This window comes from Sander vitreus, chromosome 20 (genome assembly GCF_031162955.1).
Source record: "Sander vitreus isolate 19-12246 chromosome 20, sanVit1, whole genome shotgun sequence".
Taxonomy (NCBI): Eukaryota; Metazoa; Chordata; class Actinopteri; order Perciformes; family Percidae; genus Sander; species Sander vitreus.
The window spans coordinates 15,997,576-16,014,091 of NC_135874.1; the positions used below are offsets into that span (position 1 = coordinate 15,997,576).

A 16,516-nucleotide genomic window follows, 5' to 3' on the forward strand; every position below is an offset into this window, starting at 1 on the left:
TGCAAGACAGTAGTAATCACAGGAGACATTGCTTTGAAACTAGAGATTTATTTCTGTTCCTTTTATTTATTTTTTTCCACAGGAGGAAGATCACTGAATCATTTTCTCACACACACATTTGCAATACAACAGTAGAGAAATAACTGCATTGGTAATAGCAGGAACAATTTAAAGTAATTTAAATTTTTTTGCACTTTAATATTCATTGATATATAATCAACTTTTTAAACAAAACAAGAGTAGCTATGTTTACTCGATACACAACAAAGATAAGGAAAACAAAGCAAGTCCACTGTTCATGGATGCAAAAGACTTTAAAAAGACATTCAAAATACAAAATGTTGTACTGTAGGCAGTCTTTAATTGACTCACACAATAATCTGAATTTCCATTTCAAAGTCAGATATGCAACTTTTCCAGCTTAGTAATCAGTGTAAGAAACAGGCTGGATGAGTCTGAAAATTAACTACGGGTTTTTGTAGTACCTGTTTGAACAACAGGAAATGAAGAGCTCTGTTTCAGGAGCAGTGGACAAGTGCTACACTTGGATAACACACCAGATAATAAATGATACTTTCTAGCATCTCACTTTAAAAATAAGCCTACAAATACAATTTGTGAATGTACCCTGTAGTTTCAGATAACGTGAATATATTGCTATAGCAAGAGACATTACTTGATAAAGTAATTTAGCACACCTCCTTCACTGTTGAAAGAGTAATGGGAGCTTTCAGCATTCTCCATGTTAAAACAGCGCAGGTGAGTTTCACCCTTAATCCCTGATTAGACCTTCACATTCAGGATGATATGTTTCATATTACATATACTACTGTGCAACAATCAAACATATACATACATCTAGTGTAGCCCTTTGTGATCAGCTTGCACTTAAAACAGTGGTTACACAATGTTGCGCAATCAATGGGTTTGGAGGGAAACTCTGTAAGCAGCGATGGCTTTAAAAAGTATTTAAGCATTCAAAGTGTGAGCAAGTCTGTGAAATTCAATAGGACCGTGGACGGTGTGTAGAGGATGGCTTGGGGGGGGGGGGGGGGATTCAAATAGTCAGAGGACGATTCCTGTTGGTCAAGGTAGATTCAGCTCACAGTCCTGTCGGGGGGTCGATCCCTTCGGTCTGCCACGGAGAAAAAAAAGAGGCAAGATAAACAGGGAGCACTGGGGAGGTGAGAGGTGTTTCAGTGCTATTAACTACTAGTATGTACACACAAACACACCCTGGTCAGCCTAGTGTAAAGCAGGCTGCACAGGTTTAGCATTCACAGGCATTGGTGGGCAGGCATTAAAAGGTGATCAGACTATCTGACGTAGTTTTGATGAACAACAGAGAGGTCCGAGGCATGCTTATCTTACTTTTTTTTAGAAATGCATTTTTCCATAACAATTACAAGTGCTCTTTCGTTCCATACTTTTAATTCTCTTTGCATCGTATTGTGATGATGATTAGGACTGTCGCAGCATGGACAACTGAGCCCTTTCTGTGTTTGAGGTTCTCCTACTGTCTCCGTGGGTTTCCCCCAGGAGCCAGGTGAAGTGGCAGCTCTAAATTGTTAGGTGTGAATGCCTTTGTTGTGTATACATGTGTGTTTTAGTCCTGTGATAGACTGTGACCTTTCCAGAGGTGTAACCTATCTCTTGTGCAATGCATGCTGGGATACACAAGCAGTTCATAAAATGGATGGATGGATGGATGGATGGATGGATAATAGGCACAAGGGCATGTACACCAAAGAAAAAGGGAGCCAAAGCAGCCATGCTAAATTGGATATCATGCTTAATATGGGAAATGTATAAACTGTGAAATGCACGTTTACTACATCTCATTTACCTCCTCCTCATCATCATCATCATACTCATAACCAAATACTGTCTGCAATTAAACAAAACAAACGTGTTATTAGGAGGCAATTATACACAGAGAATTATTCCAATCTGAGTTTTACACTAGTGTGCATATTAAGTTAAAGCTGTTGAGTGTTTGAAAGAAATAGAGATATGAAGCAGCTAGAATGGAAAATAGTGGTTACCTTGGCTTTTTCTCTCTGGAGTTGGACTATACGCTCCACCACGTCCTGCTTGCCAACAGCCTCCTGGGCCTGTGACAGGTGAAAAAGGGTTAATGAGACAGGGTTTTCACTTCATGAATGGTGTTATTTAAAAGTGGAATACGTGTCCCTAGAACCCACCACTGTAATTGCTGCCCGTCCATCGTAGCCCGGTTTATTCAGATCAGCTCCGGCAAGACTAAACATTTCCAGTCCAACCAGGTCAGAGCAGGCTGCCAGGCTGACACACACAAGGACATGACAGAATTAATACGGCAAAGGGCTCCGTTTCCTAAAATCTGTATTATCGACAATCAAATAGCCACTGGCTGAAGGACAAGTTGTGTAAAGAGACTTTTTCTAAAACTGGGCCAGCACATCAAGGGAATAAATCAATAGTGTTGGACTTCAGGACTCCAATGTTTTCGCATTATCTTGACAAAACCTGTCGGCTATCTCAGGTACATAATAACAGAGGCCAGATGGTGTGTCGTACACCTGGCGACACCAGAGACATAACAGATCCAAAGCTATGCTGCCAGGGAGCATTCCTACAGTTTGTGTGACAGTGGGACAACTGGTTGAGCCTGAGTCAGCTATGTAGCGTGGGTCACTGTGATGATGGCTGAGCAACTGATACATTTGTGACTTTTTGTGTGTCTCACCAGCACAGTTCGGTTCCTGCTTCATCCAACTCATCTTTGGAGAAGTGGGCTCCAGTCTTTCTCAGCAGCTTCACAACCTCCTTCTTCCTACATTATTTAGAGGACATATATACATATGTAGTACATAAATATTACTAGCATATCATTCAGTTAAACACAGCTGATACTAAAAGCATCACTAATAAATCCTGTTAAAAAGGATAACTTTTACAAGTTTAACAATTTAATACCCTTTGACTTTCAGAGCCAGTGTGGCTGGTGATTGTAGTTTGGCATGTAAGAACAAGTTCCTTATCCCCTGCAATGAACCACCCACACACAAGTCACCTGCAGTGACACTTGGTGACAGGATTTTTTTTTAAATAAAACAAAAGAGTTTATAAATAAGAGCTGAGCTTGCTATGTAATAAGGTAAGTTACCTAGGAGTTCAAATTGACGCTTAAGTGTTGTTAGGTATGTAGAGGCACAGCCAATTAAACTATTAAAAATGATTCAGCAGACTTCCTGTAGAGTGTTAAGAAGCCAGTATCTTTCATCTGTGAAACTGGGAGCAGGTTGGTAGGACTGGTTCAGAGGACACTCCCTATAGTTGTTCCTTAACCCTGCTTTCTCTATGTTTTCTGCCACTCCTTATATGGGCATCAGGCTGTAGTGCACTGTAAAATGTCAGTGACATTCAAAGTGTGTGAGACATGGTGACATCCTGACAGCTCAAACTCAAAACTCCAGTTTTCATTACTTAGAGTCATTTCATGAAATACATTCAGGAAGGGCAAAGTGAGCGGAGGTGTGTAGCACAGGAAGTGAAGACGGCAGGAGTTAGCGCTCCAATGCATCCCTCTATCATCACAAAGAAAACAAGTCCTTACTTGCAGTGCCAACCGTTAAAATAGGACAACAGCCATTTGGCACTGCTTTGACATATACAACGTTTTCACCCTGAGGCTCAGCATAGCGCTAAAACTGAAACATTAAGCGTGGCTTTTCCCTCATAGACATTTACAGCAATGTCAACGAATGACAAAAAAAAAAGCTTTGGTTAAAATAAACACTGTCTAAACTGTCAGATGACAATTAGCCTAATTATTTTATAATTATTGCCTGGCCTCTAAACTTCATTACGAGTTGCTCCCTTGGACTCAACCCCCCTCTGACAGCCGCTGCTCCATTCCTGTCATTTAGGCAGTGCCAGATTCTCTACTGTTCCTTGCAGCAGTTCATTTAATGAAGTCCCCTCTATAGCAGCTATTAACAACATATTGAGGCAACACTCAATGGTTGCTAATGGCCAAATGGGGGATTTTAAATGTTGTGTTTGGAACTTCATAAACAACATTATTACTTTAACAGACAGATGAAAACAAAACACACCAGGCCTTACTGTTTAAAAAGAGGCGATTCTTACCTGAAGTGTACAGCGTTGCTTAGGGGTGTGTCCCCATAGCGATCTTTAGCATAGACTGATGCTCCAAGACCCAGTAGGTACTCCACCACTTTGTGGTTGCCCTCGCAGGCGGCAACATGTAGGGGTGTACGTCCATCATAGTCACACAGACACAAGTTACTGCCCTGTGCCAAAGACAAACATGAAAACATAAGTGTACTTCAGCTGGTGGATAGAGGATAAGTCTGGTGATATTCTATATTTTTCTCATTGTCAACAAATCTGAAATAAAATGGAAAGACCAACAATACAGTAATTATTATAGTAATAAAGTATTATCTGTGAGGCCAAAGCTCTTTCCTACTTTTGCCAGCCTTATTCGTAACAGTCCAATTTCTGTAATTTCTGTATTACTGTTGAGCAGCACACGTAGAACAGAGGCAATAAATAAATAAATAAATAAATAAATAAGGAGTAGGAGGATAAATGAAAATCAAAGTGAAAAAAAAAATAATCCTTATTAGACAAAGTTCATCACAAGCAGGGGAAATGTATGAAACATTTGCTGTGGGTGGTAAAAATTTAGCACATTTAGTAGCACATTTACACGTTAAATGTGTCCATAGAAAGACTAATCCAAGCAGCGACTGCATACAAGTTGAGCATCATACAAACACGTGACCGCTGGGGCAACTCTAGGCCTGCCTTACCAGTCCAGCCTCATGTTTTGTTTGCTTGTGTGCCTGTGTGTTTCCAATACCCTTTTAATACGGGAATAGCGACCCTGGAAATTTGTTAAACCTGGGTGCGTTGACCGTACAAAAAAACATGACCGAGGTAAGCCAGGTTAAATGCTGCTCTGCTGGCATAAAAGTTTTGCGCTAAGCTGCGTTTAGAGTGTCATAGCCTCAGAAGGTTGACGCATTTAATTTTGATGGCAATAGGCTGACAGGGCAAACACTTCCCTGAAACAAAGGGTGTGTGTATGAAAGGGTTATTACATTTTTTGACAAACAATTAAAAGCCGGTAATGGTTATCAACTGTACATGTGTAGTTGAGATCATAGGGTTGCTTACCATTTCCTTTAGGGCTTCCAAGGTCGCTACGTCTCCAGTCTTAGCAGCAGCACATGCCAGTGAGGGAGTCAGGGCATCACGGATGGCTTCCAGCTCCTGTACACACCACAGACTTTAATCACAAAACTTTCAAATAAAGATGTTCATATAGCATTTTTTCCTTCCCGATACTGATTCCAATCCCTAAACTTGCATCGGCCGAACCGAGTTAACAATCCGATGCCACTGCATTCAAAATAAAAAATATATATATTTTATTTATATATTAACAGCTGTATACTACTAAGACTGTATGAATGTGATATGATTGCTATCATTGTTGTATGGCCTGGCTTGAAACCCTTTGTAAAACATGAACAAATACATAAAGAATGAATGCCATTGAACTTCATTTATTATCTAGTTTGACAGCCAGTCATAACTGATAAAGAACATAAATAAATAAACCTAGAAATACAGTAAATAAATAACTAAAAACTGTGCATCAATTTAATTAAATAAAAGACATTTTAAATAGTACAATAACAGCATAAAACAGTAGTGAAACTGATATTGGCAACACTAGTGCCACCCCTTGAAACGGAAGCTTTGCTTACTGTACACATCAGTTTCACTGGTGGGATTTTCCAGTGTAAATTATTGCCAAATTGCGAGCATTTTGCTAACATTAGCTCTGACAAACATTACACTCTGACACAGCGCTGTGGAGATAGGCCTAGCAATACGAGACTGGTTCCGGTTTGGTCTGCTAACAAGCTAGCGGAGAGCTAATGTTAGCAAACGGCCGTTGTTATCCGGGTGAAAATACTTAAAAGTTCATTTTTTAGGGGCTAAATTATGTGGTATCGGATGGGTGCATAGATGTTCGGTGAAGTGACAGGTAGTCACACTGTTGAAGTCTGTGTATGGGCGGTGCCCTCACCTCCTTGCAGCTGATGCTAAGAAACTTGGCAATGGCCTGGATGAAACAGCGATCTCTCAGACACAGTTTGGCTCCTGCTAACTCAGCACTCATCTCACCTCGCAGGTTCTGAGCCATCATCTAGAACACACACACACACACAAACACACCCGAGCTTCACTCTTTTTCTGATGATTATTATTATACATCTCTGTTAAAAGCAATATTACTTTTGAAACTAGGCACTGACCTTTTTCTTGGCATCAAGACATATGTCTTTCTTGGCCAATACGTAGGACAGCTTTGAAAGGGCAGCCTCTGGAGTCATGTCACTGCCAGGTATCAGCCCTGCTTTCAGCAATACCTGAGAAGTCATGTATATAAATAATACATTTTGTGACATACACATATATATATATATATACACATATATATATATACATATATATATACATATACACACATATATATATATATATATATAATATACATATATATATATATATATATATATATATATATATATAATATACATATATATATATACATATATATATATATATATATATATATATATATATATATAGATATATATATATATATATATATATATATACTATATATATATATATACACATATACATATACACACATACATATATATATATATATATATATATATATATATATATATATATATACATATATATACACATATATATATATATATATATATATATATATATATATATATATATATATATATATATATATATATATACACACATACATATACATACATATACATATATATATATATATATATATATATATATATATATACATATACATACATATATATATATATATATATATATATATATATATACACACATACATACATATATACACATACATACATATATACACATACATACATACATATATATATATATATATATATATATATATATATATATATATATATATATATATATATATATATATATATATATATATATATCTATATCTATATCTATATATATATATATATATATATATTCTCTCAACTGGATAGTCTGTCACAAAATGTCGTAAAAATGGGGTAGTATTGAGTAGTAGGTGACATGCCGAGCCAGTGTGGTAAAGTGGAGACACGGTCCCCCTCAGACACTGGGTGCAGTTCATGATGATGACACCACGGTCGGTGGCCTTCTTCAGCTCTTCCAACAGGTCATTTCGGTTATCAGGGGCATTTCCACTGCCGTAGGTCTCCAGGACCACACCCTCCATGGGCGGCTGCAGGAAAGCCCTTACCTGGACACAGAGATGCCAAGGATTCACATTACAAACTCCCATGATTTATGACCAACTGAACTGGCTTCTTGACTGTGAACAATCAATTTGAAGAATTAGTATTCCATGTTCTTTTTCCTGCAGTGCCTTTCACACCAATCCACTCTCTTAAAAAGCCCATCTGGTGACATCTTTGCAACCAGTATCTCAGTCACTGGTTGGGTAGCAGGGAGGCCCTATACCACATCATTAGCCATGGCATATGACTACAATGGCAGAAATGGCAGGAAAGAGAGCAGTTAATTTAAAAGGTGCTAGCAAGCATAAAGTCACTTGGCAAGACCAGAGCAGTAACCATTAAATGTTAGAAGAAGGTGACACTAAAAGTGCCAGGTTTGGTCAGTATTTTTTGTGATAAGCAGTTTAATAAATTAAAATTTTTGACGCAGATTACAAATGAAGCTCTTATATAGCAGAGACAGGGGGCACACAAGAGCCTGGTGCCTAATCAACACAGTGCCTCATAAAGGCAGTTAAAGGCTGTAAGAAAGTCTTGATAGCCAAGCTGGGCAGCGGGAGCAGATTGAGACAGTAAAGTTACTCTCCCAGAAGCCTCTGCATGGGGAGGTGCAGCTAAATGTTACAGTATCTACACCAGGAGGATTGGTCATGGCCCATAACTCCTTCTCATCTTTCTCTGGCTGAGCTTTGATGGCAGTTTACATGACCGGGAAGGTAACGGAAGATGGGTAATAACACAATTAAATTAAAGTTAACTATATTTTATTGCAGTTAGACAAAACAGCCGTTTTGAGCAGTTAATCTTTAAAGAACATATCTTTGATTCAATTTTAATACACTTTAAAACTATTTTTTCCCCTTCTCTTTTTTTAAATTGCAGCATGCTGGTCAAATTTTTAAATCTACTCCTTTCATAATTTGACTATATCATTTGGTGTTGATTTGAATTTGTTGCGTTATTACCCATAAATAAAGAAAAGACATCAGATTATATTCTTAACATAAGGTGAATTGTAATATTATGCAAACAAATAATATAGCAGTTAATAATTGATCTGTAATGTGATTATTTTCGTTTTGTACCACATACTGTCTGGACAAAGCAGTCAAGACTGTGCAAGAAGCAATACATCAAACTTTGAGCAGCTGAATAAAAAAATAAAATAAAAAAAAACATACTAATTATTCTGTTGTGTGTCATAGCAACCAAAGACCAAGGACGACAAGTGCCCTCTAGACAGGTGGCTGTGACAGAGAGAGTAAACACTTCTGGTCCAGTTCAGGGGTACTTACAGTATCAGTGGTGATCCCTGGAAACAGCCTGAGCAGGCCCACGTTCCTGTTCAGCTCAGGGCTGACTTGAAACTTTGCTGTGGTGTTTGCCCTCCACACCGTATCCCAGTTGACTTAAAGAAAAGATGGAGAAAACAGATTAGGGAAAGTGACATTTATTTTTCACATGAAGACATACCCATTACACCACACTGGCTTACTTGTAATGCCCACTTCAGCAGTGGCCAAAGGGGTCAAGTTAGGAGAGGCGAATGCATTGAAACTCTCAGCATCCACCTTGGTCGTACGATTCCCTCTGTAGAGTTTGTTGTGAAAATACAGGCACACCTGAATAGAGGCAAATACATATTTAATGCACAACTTTTGCTCTTCTACAAAGACAATATCATTTGAACATTGCAGGACTCAACGTATACATGGAAACCTGTGTACACAGTCTAAAGATGGCATCCTTTTTTATTAAAACTCACTAGTCAGAGAAAACATATGAGCCTGTTTAGTACACTCCCTCAATGCAGTTAAATTAAAGTCAATGGACAACATTTTGACTGCACTTCAGTTGTAGTTAGATAGACATAGATAACGCTTTCAGTGTTCTTCCTGTTCTGGTAGTAGCTGTCCAGTATTGTGAAAACACTGTCATTAGAAAGCATTAGTAAGTCGTTTAGGAGAGCTTTTGTTTCCTTTTGCATGTCAATAGTGTCGACACCAGTCTTTACCGAACACACTGTATTTTATCAACATGACAAATATATAGGGTTATTTTCATTTATCAATTAATTTAGAATTCATTTAATTTATGATTTATCACCCCTATATATACTATTTTGATAGTAATAAAGGAAAGTTCACAAAAGAAAGCCACTACAGGTAATCATATTTACTCTGTTTCTCTCCTACATTCACAAATACAGCAATTTTTTTTAATTTTCCCTCTTTGAGGTTGCCAAATTAAAATGAAATGTCTCTAATAATCTAATATCATGTAGGCGAGTAGCATTTATGTTCCATCTCCATTTCTTTACCTCAGGAATGACAAACTGGCCAGCAATCAGCAGCGCCCCCAGCAGGTTGTCTCTGCCATCATTCCTCATCTCATAGATCGGCACCTGAAGACAGAATATGTCTTGTTCTTAAGAGGGCAGTAAATACTTAAAATGCTCACATCGTTTGTTTTTTGTTTGTTGGACCCTTGAGGACAGCAGATCTTACCTGTGATCCAGTGACAATGATTGGTTTGCCCAAATGTTCACACATGAAGGACAGGGCAGAGGCTGTGTAAGCCATAGTGTCTGTGCCATGGAGGACCACAAAACCATCATAGCTTTCATAGTTTTTCTAAACAAGAAAAAAAAGATCACATAGTGTGAATAATTTAAATGGCAGCTTAAATACAATTTTCTACCATATTCTATGTTGTATTTTCTGAGCAATATGAATATTATAGGATTGATTGATTAAATTATGAGGTGTTTGTTTAGAAACAGAGTCAATCAAAAACCTAACAATTGAAAATAGATCCAGCAGTAAGTACCTCAATGTCCTTTCCGATTTTAGCCCAGTCTTCTGTGGTCATATTAGAGGAGTCCAGCAAAGGGTCGTACTCTAAAATAGTGTAGACTATCCTCTTCTTCTCTTTACTCAGGCTGGAAGAGAGAGAGGTTATCTATGAGTTCATGTCGTTATATACACACATTTAATTTTTTTTTGCGGTTTAGTTTTTGCAAGCAAAGACGTTCACTACAAAACACAAAGGACACGTGGTTAAACGAATGATTATTATCTTCACTATGACGAATGATTATTTGTCTTCTTTGTGCTCATTTAACAAAGTTGGATCAAGTTCTGGTTATATTTGAGATGTGAGTTTAAAGAAGAAAAGGGGAACGCTAAAAACCAAACTGACTTTGCGAAGCGAGACAAAGTCTATTTAGCCGGGCCTTCTGTCTCAGCAGTGGGGTGCAAAAACACAGAGGGAGAATTTTGGAAGTGTAAAAGGGAGGGGCATGGTTGGCACTGTTAAAGAGAACAGCACTTTAAATATGCCATTTTTCCTTTTCCACAGTAAAGCCTTAATGTTCTGTGGAGTATTGTAAATAAAGGCAAAGCTGAGGGACATTATGTGGCTGATGCCATATATCTTGAGGGTTCTTTAGTAAGTAATTTCAGGTTAGGGGAAAAGTCCATGTTTCTTTTTTATTCCGATTACAAGGAAGAGAGCTTTCCATGTTTATGTCGCCTCTAAGTTGAGTTTAACTCAGGCGTCCCACATCCCCACCTGGGACACTCTGTTTTTTTAATCTCCCTTTTAAAAAAAAGAGTGGGACATCCCCCTTATAACATGAAGATAGGAGCTGAATGGAACAGCAGGGGGGCGACCAAGCAAGCCCCAGTTCACCCAACCACGAGTCCTACAGACACTCTTCTAATTAGCCTTAAGTCCACACACGACCCAAGAACATATGTTGGTGATAATCTTGAAGCCAAAGTGCCACAAGAAAACACTATTGAAATCACCAATTATTCAGCTATCTGGCAGGGTACCCTAAGGTGTTGCAAAGCTACACATTAGCATACCCGTGCTAAAATGCCTCATAGCTTAAGAATAATGAATGTATGTCTCTGTGTGTGTGTGTGTGTGTGTGTGTGTGTGTCTTAAGAAGTGGAAGAAGAGGGTTGCGGGGGGGGGCAAACAGCCTTGTGGCATTGCCTCTCAACATCACATGAATAAAGCTTTTGAATAAATCAATAAACTAATTCCCTTCTTCAACATAGGCTGGAACTGCATTCTATCAACATGTATTATACTTGCAATAAGCCTATAGTAGATTCAGTTGATATTAACACTATGCCAACTCAAGGATGAGGAAATATTAAAAAGTAAATCATGCTTTCACCACAAAATAATGACAAGAAATTTAATAAAAACATGCTCATGGATTCATGTTAAATATACATGTTATTACTATGTTAGCAAAGGTTTAATATTAGTCAAAGTTAAATGATTGCTAACATTTAAGACATCTACCAAGCAGCTAATTAACAAACAGAAAGCTCCTGTGTAGTTGCTGAAGGTGTAGGAACAGTGCGAGGTTGTAGAGAGTAAAGCTGAAAAGTCCTCCGAAATCATTTTTCAAAGCCTTACAAACAGATCACAACAGTCCTGCCACCGCCTGATGTATGTATACCTTATCTTTACCATACACCCCAGTGCCGCTCAGCCAGTTTTCATAGTGGCAGTCAACATGAAGAGAGTATGGAAATGAGCGAGTAAGGGTACGTTTCTAGTAGAGGCGCCCCCACTATCACTGACAATTAAGAGGCCGTTGATCGGCTGGGGAGGCCTATCACAAGGTGCTCCGCTCTCACTGCTTTACAGCATAAGCACCAGACATCAAGACAACATGGATTAAACAAACAGCAATAGAGTAGATTAGCCTGGCTTTTCTCAGCATGCCAACAGCAGCTTTTCACAAATGAAACCTTGAAGAAACACTAGTCTATCTCAGCTGGGCTACTCTTCTGCCACACATTAAAGCAGCTGGCTTGTTGGTGACATAGGTGATATTATAAGTGTAGAGTAAGAGACACAAAATATACTTCAGGCAATACACAGCTCCGTGCTCCCGTTTCCTTTCTGGTATTTGCTCTTATTGCCAAAGGCCATGTCGGCATGCATTTCCCATCAGGCAAGCACACCCAAACATTTGGTCTTAAGGACTGCAGAGACATCAAACCACTCTCAAGTACAGTGCAGGCACACACAATGCTACCAGTACTTCAGTACCCATGAAATAGATTGTCAGCATGGGGCGTTGGCCTCCTGTTAAAGCAACAAAAGCAGTTTAGAGTCATTAAAACCACTGAGGACAGTGAGTTGCTTCCATTCAGTCTCTGCTTTTTCTTTTTTTTCCTATCTTGCACTGTATGAAGACCATAAAACCAACTGTACTCTAGGGTATAGATAAACAGTCATGATAATAAGGTGCAGTGTTTATCGATTCTAACATGATTTTGCCTATACTACATATTATTAAGTTCTCTTCACAGTGGTCTGCAAATACTGTAGAAACAATATGATTATGTCTGGTTTAGCTCTCTAGGACGAAAAATGAAGAACACACTGCATGACAATCTTTAAATTCATTATAGGTGACTAATATTCTGAATTAGCAAATGACAATTACCTTTGTTGTTACTGTACACTGATTTACATGCAAGTAAAGCAAAAGACTCAGTGATCACCACTGACCCTGCATGATGCTCACATGATGGTTACACTCTTCCAGGTACCCGATAATTACACTTTAAATATCAGTGGAAGAAAAATAAACCCAGATGGCTGTGACACGGTAAAAAAAAGACTTCTGAAAGAATTCTGGGTGCACTTACGGCAAGACCAGAGTCTCATTTCCATAGTACTCAGACAGGCAGGTCTCCTTGGCATACTTATTATCGTGGAAGAAGGGCAACTTGCGTAGGTTCTTCCCAAATGCTTTGGGTTCTGGGCTTAACCCTGTGGGTTACAGAAACAGATAAAAGGGGGTATTGTAATATTTCATAGCTTGCTCTCTGTGGGATTACTGTTAATGAGTAACAGTTAAAGAGAACAGTACAGGGGATTTAAAATCATCTCAACACCAAACATCAGTCTCATACTGAACCCTAGTGGTAAATGTAAGAAATGACACTTGCAGGGGCTAAAAGAATGTATAAGAATCATAACTAAAAGGGGATTCCCTTTATTTATGATTCTTATAAACCTTAGAGCACACAATCTATTAATGGTTCAAAGTAGACTCAACTCATGTTTCAGGAACTGGGACATAGCCTTGGTTTGGTCGTGTGGCAGATTAAAAGACCCTGGCTAGAAACAGAACAAATGTGGAGAGACAGCGAGTGTTTTTATTACTGACACTGGCAGTTGAGTGGCACCTCAGTTGAAAGCGTGTGGCAGGTTTTAGAGCGTTGTCAGGACAAACGAGCAGCACTGGTTCGGCACATGTCAACAAGCTGCCGAGCGGCACCATAGTGGCAATCTGTCTGCATTTATGGAACGCTGCCTCGATTTGCTAATTTAGAGGGATAACCCAAAGGAGTGTGTGCATGGTTTGTTGTCACAACAGGTCAGCTGCTGTTAGTCCATTTTAGGAGTTGTGTTGAGCTTACATTTTTTAGGTGTTCATTTTATTGACTTACTTTTATTTATTTACCTCCGCCAAGGAGGTTATGATTTCACCCATTTTGAAATAAAAAGTAATCAAAATACACTCTTTACTAACACTTAGGTTTATAGTCTTTTTTTTAATTATTATTATTATTATAAAAAAAACAACAACAAAAAACATGTGGGCTACTTAATAAATTCAATAATCCTGTTTACACATTTTTAGTTACAAACTTGTTTGTTTTTCACTTTTTCATGACAGCTAAGCAGCAGCTGAGTAGTCTGGCTTGCCGGACATAAAGTGCTGCTATAAAGCCTGATATCTCTCACAGCTACACCAAGCCCTTGCCTCCTAGTACTATTAAGAGTAAAAGCCAGGACATCACTGTGGATGAATGGGTCATAGACAGGACTGTCACTCAGGAGACGGAGATTCGTATCCCGTGAGAAATGCATTTTTAAACTTAGCTGACTTATTATTTTCAATATAGTTTGGTTAGGTTTAGGCAACAAAACGGGTTGCTAATGGCATTGTTGACTAATACATCAAATTAATCTAACTAATCAAAGCTACTGACTGCTGACATCTATGCAAAAGCAGCTAGATTGACTCTTGACACTGTCAACTGTGGCACTCCTGTAGCAGCTTGGGGCATCTAGTGATGGGTGAAATCACAACCATGTTGGTGGAAATATAAATAAAAGGATTTAAAAACAAAAAGTAGAGCTTTATAAAAATCATAAACCAACTTACGACAGATGACCTGTCACAACAAACAAATCATGCACACAAAACTCCTGTAGGTTTTTCCAGGAAATTTGCTACAAATTGCCACTGTGGTGCCACTCAGCTCGGCAGGTGAGGTGCCGAACAAGTGCCACTCGCTTGCCACCGTCCAGAAACCTGCCACTCACTTTCCACTGCAGTGCCACTTGCTTGTCAATGTCCTGACATCTGCCTGCCACTGAGGTGCCAGTGCCACTCGGAGGATCTCAACCTTGCTGCAAATGTGAAAGACACTATGATGTGTGGACCTACATATCCACAATTAAGTGTGATTCATCTCCAGGCCATTTAATTTAGATTCAGAGGCAAATCTTCAACAACAATACCATTTTATTATAGCATTGTCAAAACAACAAACACCTTTAGGTATATTACAGAGTAAATAAGAGAATGTCCAGATGTTGCCCAGTGCCCTTATGTCAACATCTAGTTATTCATTGAGAGATATCTGTGATGTCACTCAAGCAAAAGGAGGGGCAGCTTGTCTAGTAACGTTAGTTGGCATTGGGAGCATTGCCTTCCTAAAATATTTACAAACTCAATGCATTTTAGTTGGATGTCTAGGTAGAGTCGAATTTTCTTATTAAAGCTAAATGTGCTGGTTCTGATCATCACTGAACTAACCAAGCTTAAGCTTGTAGCTTGTAGTTGGCAAAACTATTTTAGGATGCACTCGCATGTTCGCCTCATACTCGCAATAAAAAGGGAACAACATGCAACGTGCCTGCTAATAGCAAGCCATCGAGCTTCCACAGTGTAGTTGCCCCAGAGCACAGGGCAGAGAGAAAACAATACAGTGAGTTCTGTTTAAGCCATAGCTACCATCAGGATGAGGAGTCATCCCGATTGTTCCTCCGGTGTTGATAACCAGGACTCGCTCCTCGATATATGAAGTCACCGGCTCAATGCACTCGATCGAGGTGCAGCTCGATAACATTCTCCTTCGGCATGGATGCAGCGGAATCGTTCTCGCAGGACTAACATCGCTCGATTCTGTCAAATCGAGTGTAGGCTGTGATAAAGCCCGGGAAAGGCTTGTCATGTTGCTGCTGGAATCCGCCATGATGACTTACAAGTGAGCCCGGTGCTGCCCCTTTAAAAGCGCGTGCTGCTAGTGTTAAAAAACAACAGTGGTCTTCAAGTGCTCCAACGTTGAAAGAAGGTCCCGTTTCTTCGGGCTTTTATACAAAACTGCAGCTTCCATCGTTATCATGTGATGTATTAAACAGAGGGCGGTACCATCGTTTTGATTATACACTTCTAGCCTACAGTACTTGAGTCTTCCTTATCTAGGACCCCTCCTATCGATTATTTTGCCCTTGAAACCTGAATCGCCGATGGACAGTGTCCACTTTGACGTCAGTGCTTTGGGGGTGGTTTCAAAGGCAACAAACTTGATGGACGGGACAGTTTCAATGGTGTCAACTCCTCTGCACTACTGTATGTGGTTACAATAAAACTGCAGAATATGTTTTTAAGAATTTGTTTGGAATAAGATTATATATATAATATATATATATATAATAATATAATATATAAGTAATATATATATATATATATTACTGCATAAGAATACTGCAAATTTGCATGCTAAAATCCTTAAGTAAAGTAGTTTCAAGCAAACAGTCATTGAAACTATGTTAAATCAACATTCCATTGTCAACATTAAGTCATTGAATCAACATCAAACTCTGATGTTGATTCTACATCATTTTGCAACCTGTTTTAATATTGAAACAACGTTGAAATCCTGTCCATAGATCAACGGAATTTCAATGGTATTTCAATTATCAGGAATATTGAAACAATGTTGAAATTTCAACTGAACTAAGGATCAACGTGATTTCAATGGAATTTCAAT

General features: G+C 38.7%; 1 protein-coding gene across 2 annotated transcripts; it reads right to left on the reverse strand.

Moving 5' to 3' along the window:
• Positions 1-32: 32 nt before the first annotated feature.
• On the reverse strand, positions 33-15,975 carry aspg (asparaginase homolog (S. cerevisiae)). Of its 2 annotated transcripts, XM_078277713.1 has the most exons (17): positions 15,478-15,975; positions 13,094-13,217; positions 10,236-10,347; positions 9,914-10,039; positions 9,727-9,810; positions 8,902-9,028; positions 8,702-8,814; positions 7,223-7,408; positions 6,342-6,455; positions 6,113-6,232; positions 5,191-5,286; positions 4,135-4,298; positions 2,729-2,815; positions 2,205-2,304; positions 2,046-2,114; positions 1,847-1,888; positions 33-1,135 (listed from the first exon to the last, which is right to left on the reverse strand). In XM_078277713.1, the coding sequence occupies exons 1-17, from the start codon at positions 15,716-15,718 to the stop codon at positions 1,103-1,105; spliced, it is 1,938 nt and encodes a 645-aa protein (XP_078133839.1). In that variant the 5' UTR covers positions 15,719-15,975; the 3' UTR covers positions 33-1,102. The 2 variants fall into 2 exon arrangements, with proteins under 2 accessions (XP_078133839.1, XP_078133840.1); XM_078277714.1 differs by lacking the exon at positions 1,847-1,888 and having other exon boundaries at positions 15,478-15,974.
• Between the last annotated feature and the right edge of the window lie 541 nt (positions 15,976-16,516).

Coding starts and splice junctions, on each gene's coding strand:
- aspg (XM_078277713.1), bottom strand. CDS start 15,718: ATGGCGGATTCCAGCAGCAACATGACAAGCCTTTCCCGGGCTTTATCA. Junction 10,348..13,093: donor AATGAGACTCTGGTCTTGCC/GTAAGTGCACCC, acceptor TCTCTCTTCCAG/CCTGAGTAAAGAGAAGAAGA. Junction 6,456..7,222: donor CACTTTACCACACTGGCTCG/GCATGTCACCTA, acceptor ATGACTTCTCAG/GTATTGCTGAAAGCAGGGCT.